General features: G+C 48.2%; 8 protein-coding genes across 8 annotated transcripts; 5 read left to right on the top strand and 3 right to left on the bottom strand.

Annotated features, from left to right (window-relative positions):
• Window positions 1–346: 346 nt before the first annotated feature.
• N7468_002878 (fungal specific transcription factor domain-containing protein) lies at window positions 347–2,532 on the top strand (the record flags this gene model as incomplete). Its single annotated transcript, XM_058472175.1, has 5 exons — window positions 347–348; window positions 403–703; window positions 755–891; window positions 958–1,446; window positions 1,497–2,532. Coding segments are annotated over 5 exons (1,965 nt in total), but the record flags the coding sequence as incomplete, so codon positions are not given.
• Window positions 2,533–3,445: 913 nt separating this feature from the next.
• Window positions 3,446–5,226, top strand: N7468_002879 (uncharacterized protein; the record flags this gene model as incomplete). The annotated part of the gene is made up of 2 exons (XM_058472176.1): window positions 3,446–4,474; window positions 4,537–5,226. 2 exons carry the CDS (start codon window positions 3,446–3,448, stop codon window positions 5,224–5,226), a joined length of 1,719 nt encoding a protein of 572 aa, XP_058335317.1.
• Window positions 5,227–5,866: 640 nt separating this feature from the next.
• N7468_002880 (uncharacterized protein) lies at window positions 5,867–6,564 on the bottom strand (the record flags this gene model as incomplete). The annotated part of the gene is made up of 2 exons (XM_058472177.1): window positions 5,867–6,426; window positions 6,540–6,564. 2 exons carry the CDS (start codon window positions 6,562–6,564, stop codon window positions 5,867–5,869), a joined length of 585 nt encoding a protein of 194 aa, XP_058335318.1.
• Window positions 6,565–7,728: 1,164 nt separating this feature from the next.
• On the top strand, window positions 7,729–8,799 carry N7468_002881 (uncharacterized protein; the record flags this gene model as incomplete). The annotated part of the gene is made up of 1 exon (XM_058472178.1): window positions 7,729–8,799. The coding sequence occupies one exon, from the start codon at window positions 7,729–7,731 to the stop codon at window positions 8,797–8,799; it is 1,071 nt and encodes a 356-aa protein (XP_058335319.1).
• An 871-nt stretch (window positions 8,800–9,670) lies between these two features.
• On the top strand, window positions 9,671–10,591 carry N7468_002882 (alpha/beta fold hydrolase; the record flags this gene model as incomplete). Its single annotated transcript, XM_058472179.1, has 1 exon — window positions 9,671–10,591. One exon carries the CDS (start codon window positions 9,671–9,673, stop codon window positions 10,589–10,591), a length of 921 nt encoding a protein of 306 aa, XP_058335320.1.
• Window positions 10,592–12,373: 1,782 nt separating this feature from the next.
• Window positions 12,374–14,154, bottom strand: N7468_002883 (uncharacterized protein; the record flags this gene model as incomplete). Its single annotated transcript, XM_058472180.1, has 4 exons — window positions 12,374–13,105; window positions 13,226–13,438; window positions 13,497–14,000; window positions 14,038–14,154. 4 exons carry the CDS (start codon window positions 14,152–14,154, stop codon window positions 12,374–12,376), a joined length of 1,566 nt encoding a protein of 521 aa, XP_058335321.1.
• Window positions 14,155–16,377: 2,223 nt separating this feature from the next.
• Window positions 16,378–17,964, bottom strand: N7468_002884 (uncharacterized protein; the record flags this gene model as incomplete). Its single annotated transcript, XM_058472181.1, has 5 exons — window positions 16,378–16,467; window positions 16,531–16,818; window positions 16,891–17,367; window positions 17,427–17,764; window positions 17,817–17,964. The coding sequence occupies 5 exons, from the start codon at window positions 17,962–17,964 to the stop codon at window positions 16,378–16,380; spliced, it is 1,341 nt and encodes a 446-aa protein (XP_058335322.1).
• A 441-nt stretch (window positions 17,965–18,405) lies between these two features.
• On the top strand, window positions 18,406–19,782 carry N7468_002885 (uncharacterized protein; the record flags this gene model as incomplete). The annotated part of the gene is made up of 5 exons (XM_058472182.1): window positions 18,406–18,492; window positions 18,562–18,566; window positions 18,627–19,213; window positions 19,279–19,473; window positions 19,529–19,782. 5 exons carry the CDS (start codon window positions 18,406–18,408, stop codon window positions 19,780–19,782), a joined length of 1,128 nt encoding a protein of 375 aa, XP_058335323.1.
• Between the last annotated feature and the right edge of the window lie 1,960 nt (window positions 19,783–21,742).

The raw sequence follows: 21,742 nt of genomic DNA on the forward strand, positions 1-21,742 counted from the left end.
TGTGGCCGTTATGATTCTCTGATAGAGTTTCCATAGTCTATCAGGATCGTATTCATGGGGGCCATGTGGCAAGGCGTGCCGAGTGAATGCAGGGATGACGCGACGGGATCGCGCGACTGGAGGTGGCGCGGTCGGCGAATATTAATCCGGGACCCCGTGGACTCGTTCTTTGTTCCTTTGGTCTAGGTCTTTGAACATACGATGACTTGATACCCCCCTGTTCCACCCAGCCCCGATCTGCGTCGGCCGATATCTAGCGGTCTTCATCTCGTCCAGCATTTCACTATGCAGCAGAGCCGAAAACGCCGCGTTAGAACGTGTTACCCATGCTACACACGGAAACAGAAAGTAGGTGACACATGGACTAGCTTAACCTAGAACCCTGGGCTGATAGACTTGCAGTGTAACCGGGAGTACCCTTGTAATCATTGTACCCGCCGTCGGCGACCAGAGGAATGCGCTCTATAGTGCTCCGCCAGCAGAGAAAGCCTTCCAGGATACGTTCCGCTCGGAAGGTGCGATAGATGAGGCTCCGGGTCCCTTTCTCGAGCATGCACGGCCCTCGAGCAAGACTTCGGGCCTGCATGACGGTCAATGTTACTGGTCTAGCCACTGTAGCCAGCACTCAACTATAGCCAAATCCTTCGGCTACTTTGAGGACAGCAACTCCAACACAATGGCGTTGCTACGGGGAGTAGGTTTCGTACGTTCTTTGTTTTGTTGTTGCCTTGAACTGATTGATTGGACCCCGCAGTTGCCTCTGGGAAGTGAAATGGATCTAAATGACCCTTCGCCATCCATGTGGGAACCTATCCAACAGGAGCTTAGCCGTATGCCTCCACGCAAAATCATTGACTTTCTCGTACAGTACTTCGTCTATGAGCTGAATTGGTAAGCTTTCTGGGCGTACTCCCACGCAAAGTTGACTATCTTCTCTAATCCCGATTATGCGTGCAGGATGAAGCAGGTTGTTCATGCCCCCAGCTTCTTGACCCAATACCAGCAATGGTGGGCAAAAGGTAAGCCCGTCGGAGTAGCCGATGTCGAATATGCCGTCCTTATCCTTCGCATTTGTTCGTATGCTACCCAATTCTTGCCCTCATCGACTCATACCACCGACCAGATCTGTGGTCGATCGCTCTCGGAGATCCGCAACACATGCAGTGACGTCGCATATAGCCTTGCCAAGCTCTGCGAAGGTCTTGATTGGAAAGGATCAATGTTCCGTGTTCAGCATATCATTTCTGCGGCACTAACGGTCTCTTGCGAAGGAAGGACTGACCAATTCTGGGAAGCTATAGCGTCAGCCAGCCGAGCCGCCCAGAAAGCTGGCATTCATACTAACATTGGATCCAAAAAGTCGCGTGTTCCACAAAATGACAGTGCCCAGGAATTAGATAAAGAAGTTCGACGAAGGGTTCTTTGTAGTCTTTATGTCTTGGACAGGTACGCAAAAGACAACACGATCCGGGACAAACACTAATACCCCATAATAGCCATTTGAGTCGTCAGCTCGATCGCGTCCCATTATTGCCCGATCACTTGGTCGATAACTCACTTCCCCGGCTGCGCTTGATTCCAGATGTGGGAATTATGTCGGCAGACATTGATACGAATGCACCAGACATGTTTACCGAACGGCTCATGCAAGTCCAACTTGGTCAGTTTTGGCGCCGAGTTGGGCCACGTCGAAGCTGTGATTACGATCCGACGCAAAGCGAGCAAAGATACGAGAAGATCTGCGCCGAATATCTCCCAAGCCTGCATCCGGCATTTGCAATAGACTGTCCAGATACGAAATGGGACAATGCCCTGCCAAAGCTACCAATGCAGAGACAACTTCTGCATATCGCAATTTTCGACTCAGTCTGTTGGAATTTCCGCCCGCTCTTGTCACTAAAGCCTGATCAGATCGCGGAGCTTGCCCCGTACAAGCAAGTGCTTCTCCAATCACAAAAACGAAGACTGGGCATGGCTGCAGTGAAAGTACTCGAGGCTGTCACTGCGCTCCATTTAATGTTTGGAGGCTCCTATACTCGGTTTGCCGCTATAATATTCAACACTTTTGAAGCTGCCATTCTCTTACTTTACCTTTGTTGTCACGGCGACTTCCCCTTTGATCAGCTAGACGAACACACGAATGTACTGGGCATTAAGGCTAAATTGACGTATAAAAAGGCCATGCAGGTTGCTGAACAGGCGATTGGTCGCCTTCAACTGCTGGCCGAACTCAGCGACATGGCTGCGACCGGGCTTGGGGTGGCTGCTCAGCTATGCGCCATAGCCGCCAAGACAAAAAAGTCGCCAGACTCAGTGGCTCCGGAGTCGTCGGCCAATACGCCTTTTTGGCAACCTTCTTGCTCGGCTGATCTGGAGACCGATAATGGCATGGATTCCCACTCATGCTTGGGACAAGCCGATCCCGTATTGTTGAGCGACATTTTCTCCTGGACCGCGCAGGGAGACTCGTATTCAAAGCTTCCTTCCTCATCTTACGAATTCCCCATGTCTTGGGAGGGTCCGGTGCTCTAGTATATTTTACCCGCTGTTAGTGCTCGTGAGTTCCACAGCACTAAGAAGCATATAAGATTGCCGGATGGTTAGAGGAAAGCCACCGTTCACGAAATATGACCAGACGATCAGCGAGCGATAAGGTGTTCTTTGACTTTGTCAAAATTGGTTGGTTTGTAGTCAAGATGTAGCCATCACCCCTTCTACCCTTGCTAAGTTCGCAGCATCGGCAAGCCTCAAAGAAGACTCCCTTGAGAAAATAGTAATTACAAAATCCTACAAAAAGACTCTAGGTAAACAAAGGGTGTTAACTAATAAGAACTTGAACAAGGAGACTTGTGCCGTAGGGAATCCATTAATCCATGTATTTTGGTTAGATCTGGCAGGGACCATGTGCAGACATGGATGCCAACCCATGCGCCATGGGGCCGTTGAGATCCCCCACCTAGGCCGGGCTTGACGCCGGATAATAAGCCATCGAATCAAATCATGCCTATCAGATATGCTACTCTGAAATCCTACATGGCTCTGACAATTGTTATGATGCCATTGGTTCACTCGTTTAGATAAAACTCTCAAGCTGAGACTGTCATATTGTCATCACGCAATATACATCATGCATCATGCATGCAACGTCTTTAACATCTGTCGGCCGACGTGCGTCGGGGAAGTGGCGGAGATTGTGGAGAAGAATCATTATCTCCGATGTTCTTCCCGGCGTACCCTGTCTATCCCCAAACTTGATATCTAGCCACGTTGAAGATATTCCCCTCCCATAAGCATCATTACGGACACAATTGGGCCAATAGTAGCAAGGATGCCATGCGTTGCTGTCAAGGTACTTATTGTAGCCGAAATTTCGAAATGGCCTACGTTCAGTCTCTGGCATTAATCATTTTTGACGTTGATGAAGAACACTACAGTATTTTCAATCATGTCGTGGCTCAGGATACCACCAGATTATGCGCCATATCTGGATTTGAGAGTGACTATTCTCGTTGCTTTACCTCTTATTGGCTTCTATGCCCTCTATAGGTGGCTTCTCCCCAGCCCCCTTCCCGGTATCCCGTTCAACTCAGAGGCCGCTAAATCGATTTGGGGTGATGTTTTGGAGCTTCGAGACGATCCCTCGGGATTGGCCAAATGGTGTAGCAAACAACTTGAAAAACATGGCTCACCAGTTTGCCAGGCATTGATGGGACCCTTGTCAAAACCAGTGGTTCTAGTTGCCGATGTTGGGAACGCGCGTGAGGTGCTGATGGGGCGAAGTGACTTTGACCGGTCTGCCTATATTATCGATCGATTCCCGCTGTTTGGCGATTTTCATCTCAATATGAAGACTGGAGACCGCTGGAGGCAGTCTCGCGGCTGGCTCAAAGATTTTCTCGCCCCACAGTATCTGCACAATGTTGCCGGTCCCGCTATTCACTCGTCGACGCCGAAGTTAATCAAATTATGGGACTCCAAGTCTCGCCTGGCCAACGGGCAGGTGTTCAGTATAATTTCCGACCTTAAGACTATGGCTTTAGACGTTATTGTGACCTTCAATTTCGGAGCCGACTTCCAAGACTCCGCCCTTGATAGACAAGTCAATCATATCGACAACCTTGATGGCACAAAGCTACCATCCGGTCAGCACGGCGAGGTCACTTTCCCCAGTGCACCCTTGCACGAGCTTCAGCAGGGCCTCACCGATGTCGGTGATAGAATGGCTGCTATCTACACCACGAAATTCCCTCCGTCGCTGGTATTGTGGTGGGCACGGTATATGTCTCCCTGCTACAGGCCATTCTTCGAGGCGAAGGATAGGTTCATCCGCAAGCACATAGATCTTGCTATACGGCGCCACTACAGCGACCAGGACCCTACCACTGGCATTTATCATATGGTGCACCGAGAGGCAAAAGTAGCGCGAAAGGCCGATCGTGAACCGCTATTTGTCAAACAAATAATGATCGATGAGGTATGACCCCTTTCTTCCAGAAGAGAAGCTAATACTTCAAATGGATGAGCTAAGTTATATAGGCATATGGAAACCTCATTGCGGGCCAGCATACTACGAGCGCAGCCCTGGTGTGGATTTTGAAACTTCTAGCCGACTATCCCGACATTCAAGTCAAGCTACGAGAGCACCTGTACACTAAATTTGCTGGTTCTATACAGGACAACCGGCTACCTACGGCGGCCGAAATCATAAACACAAAACTTCCGTACTTGGACGCGGTGCTCGAAGAAATGCTGAGCCTTCGTGCAGCAATGCTGGTTCCACGTGACGCTACAAAGCATACACAGCTGCTAGGCTATCAGGTTCCTAAAGACACAGTCGTTCTTCTCGTCTGTCAAGGACCTGACTACAAGCCGTCACCCCCGTCAAAGTACTGGAGCGATGTGAAAGCGTCAAGGCTGTACCCCGGCAAGGGGAATCCGGACTTGGAAAGCTTTGATCCAGAGAGATGGTTCGTGCGTGATGAGAACGGAAATATCGAATTTGATGGTTCCAGTTATCCTCAGTTGGCCTTTGGACTTGGGATCCGAGCATGCTGGGGACGTAGACTTGCCATGTTGGAGTTGAGGATCATGACGACATTGATGGTGCTCAAGTTCGGGCTGAACGACGTTCCAAAAGAGCTGGCGGGCCATGAGGCGAGTTATGATATTTCATATCGGGCAAAGAAAGGTTATCTGAGTTTGAAACGTCGTTCAGGCCTCACGTGAACGGGCATCAGCCTATGTGGCGATTTTGCTTAGCAAGGAGTGAATGTTATCAAGCTAGAGAGGGGAAGATGGTACAGGTGGTTTCTCCCCGTATATTACGTGGGAGAATCAAGTGGACTATCTACTGTGGAACCGCTTGCCGTAGCTTTCCTTAGGGCTACTCGGCTAAGAGAAATGTCAGGTGGAAGCTCTGGTCGAGGCTCCATGATCACACAATAGTCTACAAAAAGTCCAGTGAGTGATACGAAGGGTTGCAGTGTAGTGTTGCGATATTTTAGTCAACATCCTACGATAGGGCCGAATAGTGTTGGCAAGGACTCAAATATCAGGTTCTACGCCAAAAAACATGGTTCTTTCCAATTACATCAAAATTTAGCACGATATGCCGGATAATGTATAATTGGTGAAGTGGCCTGTTGGTGACGGAAATTCACAAGAACCCCATTCCTAGCTTTCTTGTTCCACAGATTTGAACGTCGGTCATAAATAGAAATAAGCACTGTGGGGGGGGGAGGGAGAGAGAAAAGAACGCCAAAAAGAGGCAGTGGCAGAATAACAATCGTGGATTCTGTATCCTTTGTGGCTCGCAATTACTAAAATGATCGATACTGCCATCCAGTGTTATATACAAGCAGCATCATCAGTCTGCCTTAGACTTTTCCAACTCGTACCCGTCGTCTGGATCGGCTGTCGGCGCTGGCAAAGAAGCCAAGGTTGAACCCAAATCCTTTCCATTCCGGCCAAATTCATTCAGAGCCCGAACTAGGCTCAAAGTCTTGGAGATAGGCCCATCTTTCAGATTTACAAGTAACGAAAGGGGCCTAGGGACGGCCACAGACCGTTCTTCTTCTAAGCACAGGCGCGACTCGGGTAATATGAGACGGTCCGAGGATGCAGAAACTCCATTACCATAACCGCCAACCGAGGTGTCAATGACTCTATAAACCACCCTCATTCTGAGACCGAAAGGCAGCTCCTCTTCGCAGACAGCTTCGTCGGCCGCGGTAGTTATGGTGGCTTTCCCCTTTGTAGGAGCTGACCCAATGCTAAAATTCGTTGATGTGGGGCTGGTGCGCCTTTCATCCACTTCCGCCACCTGTGGGTGCCAAAAGAGGTGTGCAAGTGCGGTGCGATTATGCAGGAATTTAAGAACGTCCTGCTGAGTGAGTGTATCCGGGAGAGGGTAATAAGCTTTCCTAGCTGTCTGAGTCGAGTAAAGGACTGTCTGGTAGTTAGCCACACTGAATTAGGGTCGCAATCTGCTCCTAAGTAGGCAAACTTTGAGAGGAACTTCAGGCAGGGTGGGATCTAACAGGAAGTCATGCCGACATCAAACATGCCGAGCTGGAGACGATGGGGCACGGTAGTGGCTTGAAGATTTTGCAGTCTGCGTGCTAAACAGTGCTGGAGAGAGGGATGGCTTCGGACGGGGTTTTGCGAGATTTTCCGAGCACATTAGTGTCGCGCCCGCTGAGTTAGCGAAGGCCGGAGGAAGACGTGATCCAGTTATCTTGTGTCGGGACATATGGTGTTGTTACCACTGTACTATGAGTCGCTCATTTCTCGGCGAATAAGTTAGTTAGTTAGTTATGATAACTAACTAACGTGATAACGTGATAGTTAACGCGATGACGTCTTTGCTGCCTTAGGCAGTTTGCACGTGGGCGCGTATGGCAACGGTGGAACCTCGGAGGATCTAAAAACCCTCTCCCCCTCAATGACGTTTTTACTATGCGGGTTGGCCCTCTTCCTCTCCTCATGTTGCATTGCTAAGACTTACCATACGGGTAACAAAGGCATGGATTCGGATGTCCTCGGGAGCAAAACCTGGTATGCATCACAGAGAAGGTATCAAATATCCACTGCCAGCATTGATCAGATACAATTCATCCTGGCAAAGCGGAGCTAGTTCAGAATCATTCAAGGCTAGGCAGGGGGCCTTACCTGGCTAAGCGGAGCTAGTTCAGAATCGTTCAGGGCTAGGTAGGGGGCCTTACCTGGCAAAGCGGAGCTAGTTCAGAGTCATTCAGGGCTAGGTACAGAGTAACACTAGGGGGGCCTTACCAATTCAAACATACCCGAATAACAGAACTATGGCAACATTGAGACCTTGGAGGATCTAAAGAACCCTCTGCCCCTCAATGACGTTTTTACTATGCGGGTTGGCCCTGTTCCTCTCCTTATGTTGCACTAACATACAGGTAGCAAAGGCATGGATTCGGATGTCGTCGGGAGCAAAACCTGGTATGCATCACAGAGGACCTCAGGTATCAAATATCCACTGCCAGCATTGATCAGAGACGATTCGTCCTGGCAAAGCGACTGATCCACTCGAAGCATCGAATTTTCTCTAGCGCCTCCGCCGATGAGGAGATGGATTTTTCTATAAATTCGATGTACTTCTCCTCCCAGGAGCTCTTCTGCTTGATCACAAGCCTCTCAAGTAATTCTCCGTGTCGAGTTTCGTATATCGCATCGAAAGTCTCTCCCGAATCTCTTGAAATGGAAAAGCCGTCCTACGAAGACTGCGCAGATGTGCTTTCTGCTGAACAACAAAGCACAACATGGCAAACCTTATATACCTGCAACCGTCGTCTGAAGAGAGCCTTTAGGATGCTGCTTGTGCTTGCCATTCTTTTTGGCCTCCTTTTTGCCGGATTCCTGTATTTGACTGTGCAAATTGGCCGTGAGCGAGACCTAGTTCTTCACTTGGAGCAGCAAATCAATGAATATGAAAATCATGGAAATGCCGTCAGCAAGCGTGCCATCCCATGGTTCCTCGGTGCCGCGTTCTGGGTCACGAACCAGATCTTCGCGTTCTATGGGCTGGCAAGCAGCTGTAAATCCTTCACCGAGAGTGCTGGCAATGCTGCCCTTTGCATCTGGGGTGCCATCTCGACAGCAGCGACATTCATCGGGACCGCCGCCCACGGAGCGTCAGCAGTGAAATCGATTCATGACCGGTTGGCTCAGAACGGTATTTCTATTGGCAATTGGAAGCGGGATGACGCTGTTTCCGAGGCAGAGGCGGAGATGAGCAAGCTCCTGCAGCTCCCTGTGACCCTGGACGGGTTCATTCCACACCACCACCCGAAGCTAAGACGCATGAAGTTGGCAGAGGGTACGCTGTGGCCTGTTTTTCACTTCTATAACCACCACAATACCAGCATGCATTTCACTCTCACTGCTTATGAGGAGGACTATGCCGTCATGACTTTGGGCTTTGGTCACAAAAGCGACAACAGCAGCATTGCCAGAAGAGAATCTTACAACGACGAATACTTTTCGAACGGTGGGATTGATTTCACGGATTGCTTTAATAATCAGCAAAGCACGTACTTGCTCAACACTGGATCGGACTATCAACAGATGGACCGGGATATCGAATGTTACTTCCCTGATCTCGCGAACACGTGGGGTGCGGAAATTCAGCTATATGACTCGAATATTCAGGGGACCATTGGGTCGGGGTCAATTGCTGCTTACAGGGGAAGTGACCATGCTAGTAGTATCAATGACATGCCTGGTTGCCCAGCAGGTGTCTCATCCTCGAGTAAATGCAAAAGCGCGTAGCCATAAGGCTCGCGGCTATTGTATTGGACGTTCCCCTTGGGCGAAGGATGTCTTAACACCTGGGGATCAAGGCTTCTCAAACTGCCTCTGTCTCTCTTTGCATTGTATCACTTGTTTCATGTCATTGAAAAATTCGTATAACACTGATTCCCGCTTTATGACGGATATTAGATCTTATATATAGGGGAAATACCAGATTTGGGTGACACCAGGTGACCAGGCAAGAAAGTGATATTCGATGGGATTGCATTGTAGGGTTCCGGTCTGAACAAAGACTAAAGCTTACTCTTTCTTCTAAACAAACAGCCCCTTTTATATATGGGGATTCGCCAGGGGTTTGGCCCCGGCTCAGGTTTCAACCCTAATCCAACCAATAGGAATACAGGAGGATCTAGACGACCCTGCTTATCGACATTGAATAACATGACTTTAGCTTAAAGGGCCTCGATATAGCTTCAAAGGTGCTTTCGACGCCGATTCGACGTTAAAGAGCCGCCGAATCCCATTATTCCGTGACAGAATTAGGTAAGTGATGTAACTATAATATCTAACTAACTAAACTGCTGACCTGTTATTGAATGTCAACGAATAAAGTGATATTTTATAATCTGACTCATTATATATTGTTTTCATACAGGGCTATTATTCGACAGATATTAACTGTGTGTTATAGTAATTTAGAAGAGCAGACCATGCACTGTGACGTCACACAGTTTGATAACGCCATTATTATGTAGGTTGTGATTATGCATCAGTAAGGCTACTCAGACAATACATTCGGTCTTTCTGGAAAGATGGTGGTGGGTCATTTTTAGTTCTTTCTGACACTTTTATTCTTTCTGACATATGTTTGTTGACGGGGCTGCCAACCATGAATCATGATAAAAACTACAAAAGATATAATGCTTCAATTAAGTCCACCAATGACAATGAGGGCTCGATCCGGATCAGCTACATCGACTGCGAACCAGTATCAACCTCGCCAACAAGACGGATAATGCTTCTTATCCACGGATTTCCCCAGACATCTTACCAGTTCCGGCACGTATTACGACCACTCGCTGAAAATGGGTTCCGACTCATAGCTCCAGACTACCGTGGTGCTGGACACTTATCACATCCATCTTACGATTTCAGAAAGTCAACAATGGCTCGGGATCTATATGCCCTTATTCACGATCATCTTGCAATCAAGTCGAAAATACATCTGGTCGGCCATGACATTGGCGGTATGATTGCGCACGCATACGTTTCGTTGTACCCGCAAGATGTGGCTAGTATTATCTGGGGCAAATGCCCACTTCCCGGAACATCTTGCTACTCAGCAAACAGAAGCATGCCGGAGCAGTTCCATTTCGTGTTTCATTGCGTACCTGATGACCTAGCATTAGCTCTTGTTTCTGGGAGAGAGAGATTGTACCTGAATGACTTTTTCTCTAAGTTGAGTTTCAACGCCAATGCAATATCAGCTTCTGACTGTGAATATTATACCTTGCAGTATTCACAACCAGGAGCCCTTCGGTGTGCATTCGAAGTATATAGAGCATTTCAAGAGGATGCTTTGGAAAATATCGAGTCACTGAGGTTGAAAGGCAAGTGTATGAGGCCGGTACTCATTCTGAGTGGTTCGGAAAGCCGACATGCACCGGTGGCCGAAGGCATGGTGAGTGAAGTTTATGGTGGCGATATTCAGGTTGCGGTGGTCGAAGGTGCTGGACATTACATTACGGAAGAGAACCCCACTGGGTTTGTGCAGGCTGTCTTGGAATTTGTGTCAAAGTATCCGGAGTAGCTGCTAAGAGGGTGAAAGGAAAACAGGGGTTTCTAGAAGAAATTTGCAATTTGAAGATATACCTATTCATCTACCGTAGCACTTCGAATATCGGCATTGTGCCTATATGTAAGTAGTATAGAACAAGGATCTAGTGATTGAACACAATTTTTTGCTAGAGTGACTTTAGGCGACAAAGCTCCGAGACCCTTCCTATCAAGCTTGCTCTTGTACATTACATGATAGAGAGTTAGTCTTTATCATATCTGTCATTGTATCTTTTTCATCTTCTCTCCCTCCTCCTATAGCTTTAGTATTTCGAATATAAGCGACGCTGTTGTCTCTTCCTGATGTTACAGACCCACTTCGGTGAGGAGGGATAAGTCAACCAAGACCACCGATCTGCCAAAAGTGACACACGTGACAGGGGAGCCAGATACGGTGGTTAGCCAACCAAAGGATACTGCACTAAACGACGGGACGGTTAGCGGAAAGCCACAAACGGTTGCTCTAGGCAGCAAGGCTACCACAACACATCAGTGATATGCGGAAACACCTCGGCGATGAATGCTTGCACATCAGCGATGCACGGAACGCATTAAGTGATGAGTCCCGGACTCATCAACTGATAGGAAGGACTAGATATATAGGGCCACTTATTGGCACCATGTATTTAGTTCTTCGCGATCAGTCTTCTTATCATCTTGATATTGATACTTATGCCCACAAGATTGGAATACAATAACGGTTCATTTTCTTGCTCGATCTGAATCCAAACGTAACGACGAAGGGAAGATCCGTAAGAACCTGATCTCGTCGGCGGTCTCGGCAGCTCCACCTTTACTAAGTAAACCCTCTAAGGCCCGAGGACTTGAGCATCTAAGGTCTATTGGCGTTTGTGATCGGTAGGCAGTGCAACAAAGTGACGAAACACACTTGGGGTTCGCAAGTCACCAAGAGAAGTATGGTCTTTGAGGACCTAAGTACTGGTCTTGACTAGGATTGCGTAACACGGCGTTTGGGGGGGGAAATACCCCCTTTGAAGCCACCGAAGCCTTACCGTATCAGCGAGCCACCCAACCCATTTGGGTCGACATCGAAGTCTCAATCGATCAACGATAACAGTTCTTAAACATTAAGAAAGTTCTAGAAAGGCGTGGCTACAGGGTTGAGATGAAAAAGTGATGTTAAGAGAAATCACTTAGAGATATACATTCCATATCGGACAAAAGTGGTGCGTCTTTGTGAAGATAAGTATAAAGATATGAAGAGGAACAGGAGCTGATCTCCACCTCTCCTTCTTTCTGCCAGGGCTACTGACATACTAGGCTTCCACTCTTTTCAGTGAACAAGTTCTATACGTTGACATCTACTAGTATTTGAACCGAAGTGCCATCATGAAAGCTGTAGGAGCTCAGATAAAACAGCTCCGCCAAGCAATTATTCCCCCTCCCGGTGCCTGGAACGCATGCTTCGTAGCCATTTCACAGCGCGTTCATTCCCGCAGGGCAAGTCATTCTTCTCGCCTTTCTCGACACCTTTTGGATTCGTACGGGAGCAAAGTGTATTCGCGCCCTCGGAGAATTATCGAAGCCAATATCGCCCAACTATATAACACAATAATCTCCACATAACTAGGTCTATTGAAGTTTAACGTACACATATCCTCAACTGAAATTAAGCGAGACCGGCCATGCTGACTAGCAAGAGAGGGCCCACGCTGAAGGGCGCAGTGAGATAGAGAGAAACTCCGGAATCTGCCACTGTTCCAGAAACTCCTTTCACCACCTAAAGCTGGAGAAGTCAACTGATCTTAAAGTATAACGCCAGCTGCCACCAGTGGCAGCGCGGGTTGTTGGTAGGGTCATCCATCATGCTCATTCCAGTGACATTCAGATCCAGGATCTGCTTCCCCGAACCGTAAGGTCGAAAATCTGGGAAGCCGACTTCATTTGGCTGGCCGGTTATCGCAAACTGCGTATAATATGTTTGCAGTGCGTGTGCGTTGGTCGTATTGATCACCTGAGGAGAAGGCCCATTGTAGTAAACATAAGCCACGTCTTCGCCGTGATAAGCCGGAGGAATGCTAAACTGATAGGCAAATGTCAGAGGATTGATAGCAGAGAAATCTTGCGCAAGGTAGTTTGTGTTGCAGGTAAACGACACCTCGCTGGAACTCAGCTCGTTTCGCCCTGCTGCTGTCGTATACCCGATAGCAGCGGACCTGTTGCCCGGCGGTGGGTACAGAGTCTCGCTCACATAGTCGACAATGGACTCTTGGATCGCCGGTAAAGAGGCTTTCAAGTTCTTCCGGAAATCAGCATCAGTAGTTGAGTTTGGATCAATAAAAAAGATTGTCTCATGGGCATTGTGACCCGTCATGATGCTAAGATTTTTATCAAATAGAAGCTGACCAGGCAGAGCTGGGACAAAAGAACAATCTACCGAGGGCGCGAAAGTAAACTGCCCATACCGCGAAGCAGCAACCAATTTAGAATTTACTACTACGAGACTTCGGAAAGGCAATTTTCGTACCTCTTAAATAGTCGTCACGTTAAGTTCTGCAAGATACTGATGAAGCAATGCAGTTTATTAGAAATTGGAAGGGAACGGTTAGAATCCTAGTAATGCCATTATAGCCTGAGAGAAAGGCACGGGGCCACGGGCGCCTCCATATGCGGTGATTTTATGCAGGATTGACGCAGCGCCGGCAGATTGTCCGAAGAGAGTTACTCTGTCAGGGTCTCCTCCAAATTGGCGGATATGTTCTTGAACCCATTCCAGCGCTAAACGCTGGTCAAGAAGGCCGGCATTGGCGGTTCCATTGCTCTGAATTTCGGGGCCGGAGAGGAATCCGAACGCACCACCCTAAAACCGGTTAACGCCCAGGTCATTGTCACACACAGCAGGGGTAAGCATCACTGACCCTGTAATTGATTTTTACATAAATGACACCGTCGCTTCCTGCAGAGCTTTCCTTGCTCGCTGCAATGAGACCAGCAGGGTTTCCACTATCATCAGTGAAGGTGAAACCACCACCGTAGAGCCAGACCATGACCGGGGCACCACGATACGACTCGTTGTATCGGTTTTGAAGAACCTCCTCGGGCACGAGGACATCAAGGAAAAGGCAATCTTCCTGTTCCCGGGGGTCTGGTGGTGGGATAAGCGAAGTAGGATCATCCTCAGCCTTTTTGAGAGCATCCGTATCGTGCTTTAACTCGGCGAGCATACGAAGGTACCATATCGGGAAAGCCTGCGGACAAATGGCGCCCTTGTCACCTTTGTTCACGGTAGAACGGTTGGTCAATGGCTTCAGCGGCGCATCAAATCTGTCTGCCTTCCGGAGGCTGACCGAAACGGATGTTGGAAAAGTTATAGTATCGGCCAGTTTCCTATGGTGGGAGCTTTTTACTACCGAAGGTCGTTCCTGCACAACCCCTCAACCTCAACCTCAAAGCACTTACGTCAAAGAAGATAGCTTCGTGGATTTCATATCCTAGTTCCACACGGGGCAGGGAGTGGATAACGTGGGCGCAAGCAAAAAGCCCACCAACGACAAGCCATAATGGTAAGAAACGCATTTCCAACGCACAAAGCAGAGTATTTCTTGCGCTAAACGAAGAGACCATAAGAAGATCCCACAATGCCTGAGAACTGATGTCGCTCTGATGGATTGCCGTAGGACCTATTTATGTAGCTCTTGCTTCTGCTGCTATCCATGGGAGAAAAGATGCCAAGGTTTGCTAACGCTAAGGACTGACCCGACTTTTTCTGGGCCGGGACTAGGAAGGATTCAAGGCGCACCCCAAGTACCCGTACAATGCATCTAAAATAGTAGGTGGGGAACGATGTGCGCTGACGGTTTAGTGGGACGAACCGCCACGTAATACGAAGGCCTCTCTTAATTTGGATTTCGTTGGGTCAACTAAAGGCCTTTGATCAACAATTGATCCATCTAACCCAGTTTTGGCCCCAAGGTCGCGGCAGATCTTCACCAAACTTGGGATCTTTATCGAGTATTGAACGGATGAAAGGCGACACAGCAAAAGCTTCACCGCTTTGATTACTGTAGCCGCAGCCCGCTGCTCAAATTGAGACTTTAGGAAGGCCTTCCTCAGGTAGACGATCGGCGGAGGAGTGCTGAGTTGTGCTAAAATTAAAACATGCAGGGTCGAGTCAAGGCGGGCGTTTAGAGTTCGGTATAGGGCTTATTTGCGTTCACTAACTCCACCACACCCTGTTTGACTCCGGCCGGGAACGGCCCTGGAGCTTCTTTTGTCGCTTTCCCCTGACGAAAGGGGACTGTCAACACGTAGAAACGAGCTTCTGGACGGTGTGGGTTTGTTCCAGTATGGTCAACGAGAGCAAACCTCGGAGAGGCTGCTTAATATTTTACGAAGAGGAAACTCGAGGCAGTCACCACGTCTGCCCCTTTTGATATTCCAAGCAAGGTCCTCTTTAACGCTCTCTACTAGAGTGCGATGAGAACCCCAGCTTACTCAGTGCGCCTGGACTTGATCTTTCGCAATCGTCAGCTCCCGTCTTCTGTTGTTACCAATCATAAAGCTGCAGCAATAATCTGTCTACTCAGATCCTTTTGCAAGACGGGGAGTCTCAGCCCGATATCACCGGCTCTTTACAAGCGTGGCATTTCGTTCTTCGTCCGTCTCTATTTATCGGAAGTTGGTAAGACCCCACCATACGGAGCTCAAGAGTATTAGTACCGCCATAGAACTAGACCTTTACGGGAAGCCCAGAATCTTGCTGCATTCCTTGATCTCCGTACATTCATATACAAACTACAAGTCCTTAGCTGACGTCTACTTACCTCGGATTGAGTAAGACGGTCCAAAGTAGCTCATACCAGTCTTCCGCCTAGACCTATTTTTGATTAGCGCGATTGCAAATTGAATGCAACTTGGGCTTTGGCTGTAGCTCCGCCCCTATATTGGCCATTGAAAGGGCAGGGCGCATTAAATCACCATTTCCCCATTTGGGAGTCAGCATAGCGAATTGATGTAAGTATTTCGCGCGCGAATTACCGCAGATCTCGTCAGTAAGAGTACTCCTGGCAGTGTTTGTGGTTCCAGCCGCCGTAGTGAGCGCTGCAAAGGGAAGATAAAAGTGGGTAAACAACATTCTGCAGTTCCGACTATTTCGATAAGATGATCCGAAGAGTTAACAGCCCAGACCGGAAGGCGTGCCTCTTTATATTATATACCATGATTGGTCGTCTTGTTGTGTTTAGTCGGAACGCAAGGCAAAGTAAGTTGTCACTAAATATACCCTAGGGAGTACACCCAAGCAGGGCTGTACAACCGGGTCCACTTTGCAACCCTCGGGCCCCCGAACCTGCCTGCGCCGTGTCGCCTAAGGGCCCTTACAATTGGCGACTATGCAAGACTAGCTGCGTTGCAAAATTGCTTATCGTAGCTGGATAACAACTGTGACCTTCTTGTAAAAGACTCAAGTATGCGGGTACAATGAGAATCCGCGTTGGAAAGCTCATACCAAGATAGCCAGGATAATCGGAAAGCAAGACGGACGCCCTTGCGTCAATGTACTCATAGTATCCTCTTGGCCATGACACTCGGCATTCGTTATATCAATTTGCTATGGTTATCGGTTAAAGTAGCCAAAAGAAGCGACAAGAACCTTCGAGCGTAGGGTCTTCTCGGCAACAAAACAACAGGGATGGTCCAGATGGTGCTGAATGGATTTGTAGCTCGGTAGGCAAGGCTAAAACTAACTTCAGAATAAGGAACAGCAAATTTCGGGTCATGGGACCCTAAATTAGAAGCCATTCAAGATGCCTCATTACTTTTCCTCGGCACAACTACTGCTGCCAACTCCTCCTCTGTCGGCATGTTAACGACCATCAGATACAGAACATCCTGTAAGAAAATTTGCTGTCAACACTTGGAAACTGGAATTTAGCTAAAAGGGTCTAGTCATACCTGTCGGAGTACCCTCTTCAATATACCCTCCCTATTTGCAACCCTGGAATATGGAACGCGCTCGATGCTTCCAGTTTCTGCCAGCTGCCGATTGGCCTCTTCACGTTGGTGGTCCCGTCCTTTTTGCCGTAACTTGTCCACACCCGCCCTCGGGTTTACATGACCTCCGGTGAGCAGAGAGATGAGGGACCCTTGCGAAGCTGGATTATTTGGGTCACTGTATCTGGACGCAAACTGAATGCGCTCCGAGTTATTGGTACACAGCTTGGAGTCCGGGTTCTGGTATTCCTGTTGTTCTAATTAATCGAGAGAACTCATCAGGGCCACGCGGATGTCATCCTCCCATGATCGCCAACTTACAAACTCTGCTTGGGAGCGCCGATCGTAATAATCGGACAGGTTCGCTTTCACGCTTTGCAACCTAGACTCTTTCGCTCCACTCAAGCTTTCTAGATGGGGATAGACAAGGGGTGCACACTCCGGCAATTCAATGTTGCCTCTTGTGGTGCCACTAGATTTCCGAATACTTCTCAGTTTGTCCTTGAATGTCGATTCGGCGGGCGTGCTAAACTTTGCAACGGTCTCGGTTATATCCATGGGGCTACATGGACTCGATTTATTCGGCTTATGGGTCATGAGAAGGCAATACAGCCCGCGAGGCCGGAAAAATCTATTGTTCATATCGTCCAGAAAGGTATTAGTCCGGTGGAGACTCTGGATTTGCCTAGCAGTTTCCGCTGCTGTTTGGACCAGTATTGAAACCACAGTGGCGGTAATATCTGGGATGAACCCTGTGACAAATGCAGCCATGTTCACAACCATGAATATCGGGTTGGCCTATCGAAGTTAGTTTCACTTTCCTAAATGCCCGTATAAATATCATGACAATTACTTACCTTGCTAGCCTCGTAGAGATCTTTAATGAACCGTAAGAACATTTCTTGACTTACGTCGCAATTGGCGAGGACTGGCGCATAAGCTCGTGCAAATCCTCGACTCCTATCGCGTGGACGTCGCTGCGGAATGATCACTGGGTAAGGAAGTCTGGCCAAGGATCTTTCTTGTTGGGGCTTGAAGCCCAGGGCGGTAGTTTCAAGCATGCTCGTATGTTTTGAGTAAGGAGGCGACTCTTGTTCCTTAAATTCCTCGGCAACAGCATCAGCCAACCATGCCTCTTCGTCAACATCCTGAGTGAATGCATTCCTGCCAACTAGCTCTGGGCAGTCATTGTCGTCTTCATCGTTATTAGCGTATGCGCCTCGTGTCAGGGCTTGGATTTCCCATACCCTGATTTTGCATCGCCGGATCGCTGTTAGTTTGGTAGTTGGAAACGATAGTTTCAGTTGCGCTAGCGGATAATTCCGTCCGCTTCCTTGCCATATTCTCGCGCACAAGGCCAATGCCTTGGGCAGTCAGCCGCACGAGAGGGCCCATTTTTGGCGAAATTTCTAATCCCGTCTCTCAGAAATCTCTCTGGAGACATTCGGAGGACATAGAAATCTACTAATTTATATCAGTTCCAATCTCACCACATCTTACCAGTATAATCCAGGAAGCTGGGCTTCGGGGTCTGCCGCTCTTGTAGATCAGTGAGTTGCGATTGGCCACTATATTTTCAAAACTCTACCCGATTCTCCACTCGCCCACTTAGTTCGGAGATACCATTTCCCGTGTGGGGCCATGCGCTTTTGTGATTGGGTGGGTCGCAAGGCTAACGTTTTCTAGGTCTGTGCCCAGGTGAGACTCAAGGCGCTTACATGTCAAGTTGTGGCTATAGTTACCAGAAATAGCCAATGCCCCACATGTGCCGAAAGATAGTCATTGAGGACTCTTCTCAAAATAGCGTTGGAACCACATACATCTCCTAACACGTCCATGTTTTCCGACATGAAATTGTTCTATATAAACAGCCGTTTCTCCCTATATGTCGGCGTATCTTCTGGGTTTTCCGACGATCTCCAGGTACGTGGTCATGTCAGGTCCTATGTTCGAAAAAGCGAAGATGATCAATCCGCCCCCTGATACGTATAGAGCAAGTAAGTCATTTTATATAAATCACAATACAGGTGATTCATTAACTCGACTGACACCAAAAGCCTAGTTCAATGCAAAAGACCCCATGAACAATGGGAGATCGTCAGCCTGCCCTTTCGGGACCTGGGTTCCACAGAACTACTTATTCGTGTGCACGCATCAGGCATATGCAACACAGACCATTTCCTCATGGACGGGACTTGGCCCGGAACCCAGTACCCTCGAGTTCCTGGCCATGAAGTCATTGGAAGGATCGCGCAGATTGGGTCTGATCTGATGAAGAATCCTTCGAAAGCAGATCGTTATGCTGTTGGCTCACTTGTCGGGGTTGGGTGGAATGGAGGATTTTGTGCGCAATGTGAATGCTGCCGAAATGGCGATTTCTGGTCTTGTACAGAAGTAGCCTATACCGGATTCTCCCACGATGGGGGCCACGCAGAATATGTTTATGTTCCTGAGTCTGCTGTCATCCACATAGCCGAAGAGGCCTTGGAAACAGCGACATATGCTGAGCTCGCGCCTCTCTGCTGTGCTGGAGCAACCGTCTTTGGTGCTATTTTGACGTCAAAGTGGTCACCCGGTGACATCTGTGCTGTCCAGGGTGTAGGAGGGCTTGGGCACCTGGCGATTCAGATTGCCAGCAATCTTGGTATGAAGGTAACATGATATTCACCAAAGCAAACTGCGTTTGAAGTTTAATTGCTAAGAAACAAGAAAAGGTCTATGCTATCTCATCGACAAGCTCAAAAAAAGCCCTCGCTATATCACTAGGTGCATCCGGGTTTATTGACTCAAGCAAGGAAGATGCTGTCGACTACATACGAAAATTGGGAGGCGCTAAACTGATTATCTGCACGGCACCATCATCATCTCAAATTAGTGCAATACTTCCTGCCATTTCAAAAAATGGTGAGTTTCTGCGGAACCCTTTCAATTCCTACTGCTAAAAACGTTTTAAAAAAAGGCATGATTACCTTAGTGGCTGCTGCCACTGATGGTCCGATCAAGGTGGATAATCTTCTCCTCAATATCAATCGCGCTGCTCTACGCGGCTTCGCTTGTGGATGTGCACAAGATACGGAGAAATGTATTAGTTACGCGACGGCGAAAGGCATAAAAGCGAAGGTCCGGGAATTTTCGCTGGAGAATTTCACCGAGGCCTACGAAGACGTCATGCGCAACACGGCAAATCTACGTAACGTGGTCGTCTTCCCATAATGGAAGGGTACTTTATTCTGGAATAATATTCAGTATGATTTCTGATAAGATTGTCGCTTTCTAAATATGGGAATCCTCCAAAATATCTGTGCTCCTTATTATACCTGTGCATGTAAGATGCGGCTTATGGGGATGGAAGCGATACGGGCAATAGAACGTAGTGGAAGGCAGTTGATTGAACTGTTCGCTGCTCCACCCTAGGGTGCGAACTATATAGCGCGAACCCTAGCTATCCTGCGAAGCGGTGTAGACTTCTTCGAAGGGTGCGTTGCCTCAATATTGGGCTTTGACTCGCTTAGTGCCTTTAGCATCCGAACTAGTACGAGGCAGCGTCGGTGCTACTGGCTTGGCTCGGAGGGGCTCTTGGCTATCTTTGTCATGCGGCAGTGCCTAAGATGTCCAGCGGCGGCTCGGAGGCCTCGGGTCCTGACAGTGCATACCTAATTGGAATACGTCTCATGTGTAGAAAAAACAGGACGTACAGTATGACGTACATATATAGCAGTGGGTTCGAAAGTGGTGCATTCTGCTTCCTCTATTGCACATCAGAGAGATTGCTAGGAGAAGCAAGGCAAGGTGGGGATTTTCAAAGTAGCTTTACTGCTCAACAAAAGTTCCGTTCAAAAATCTTATCACGCGAAATTCCCGAATTAACTTCAAGAGAATTTTCAAAGCTTCTGCTTACATATATACGGGACCGTCAAGCCCTAACTACATCACAACCTCGAGATTAGTACGCACTAGTTTCAAGGAGCCTTGATATATCTAGGAATCTTCTCGTCGGCTCTGCTGACTTCACCTGATGATTAATCGTAAGGTGAGGCTTCTGACCGCCTGTTTGACCAATAGTATAACCCGAATCAGGTAAATTCGCCGGCCATGGTAGCATTGTCTTAGGGGCGACAAGTCACGTTGGAGCCAAGTAGATCGGAACTGGCTGAAGTTTATTGGTTCGAACATAAAACTCCAGATGCGCGCATCTTTCTGAAAGTAGATAATGCCCCACATAGTTCGTATTTCCCGTCGTCAGCCTTATCATGGCAAGGAACATCTGACCGGCCCCACAAAAACTTGGGGAAATTTTCGTGGGGCCGGTTACCAGCCGGGAATCCGCACTCCAATGTCCGCAAGTTGGTATACCAACTGAGCCTCACCACGCCAAGCTTCATGCTGACGAACGAGGGTGCGCTAGCAGGCTGGTATGGATAGGGCAGGAACGTATTCTTGTGTTCAATGATACGCCACCCAGAAGGATGGCGGCGGTGATGATTATTGCAAAGCCGGAGTGAAGCATTGGAAGCATTTACTGGCCCCAAAAAATGTCGGCACATCCTTTGTTTACAAATAGCTGGCTTCGGAATATTCAAAGTCGACAACCGTGTGTGCGATAGCGACGTCGGGGTTCGTCACTTGGCAACTTGTATCCCCAGTGTTGCTAATGCTATGGTTGACAGGATCACTGGTCTTCCCAAGTAGCAGAGGCGATCACATTATGGCATCCTGACAACCTATGTTTAGACAGATCTCGTAATGAGCCTTAACCCAATCTCCGAACTAAAGAGTTGCCGGCCAAGAACTCTATATAGCTGTGCACCATCCCACTCTGGCACATCCTGGCACTGCTGATTCTGTACTATCTCTATTGTGTAAGGACTCTGCTGTTATATCATGCGCTGTATGAGCTTGCCTGTATACGGGGAATCATCCAGAAATTCCAGATTACCAAGATGTATCTGGTGCTACCTATCATTGTGGCTATGATCAAGCATCTAGCTCTGAAGAGAGGAATGCATGAAATCAGTAGCATTGCCGAGGCTTTCTTGTGCGCTATACTGTTAGTCCGGTAGTATCTCTGTCGTACAAGCCGCTTTGACCTAAGAGACACAAGAATGTCAAGCAAGACCTTATACTAACTGAGTGTCTGTTTTCTATGTTAATTTGCTAAGTACCACCATAGCTT

This window comes from Penicillium chermesinum (genome assembly GCF_028974085.1).
Source record: "Penicillium chermesinum strain IBT 19713 chromosome Unknown utg000002l:1.0-5270490.0:1.0-5274688.0, whole genome shotgun sequence".
Classification (NCBI taxonomy): Eukaryota; Fungi; Ascomycota; class Eurotiomycetes; order Eurotiales; family Aspergillaceae; genus Penicillium; species Penicillium chermesinum.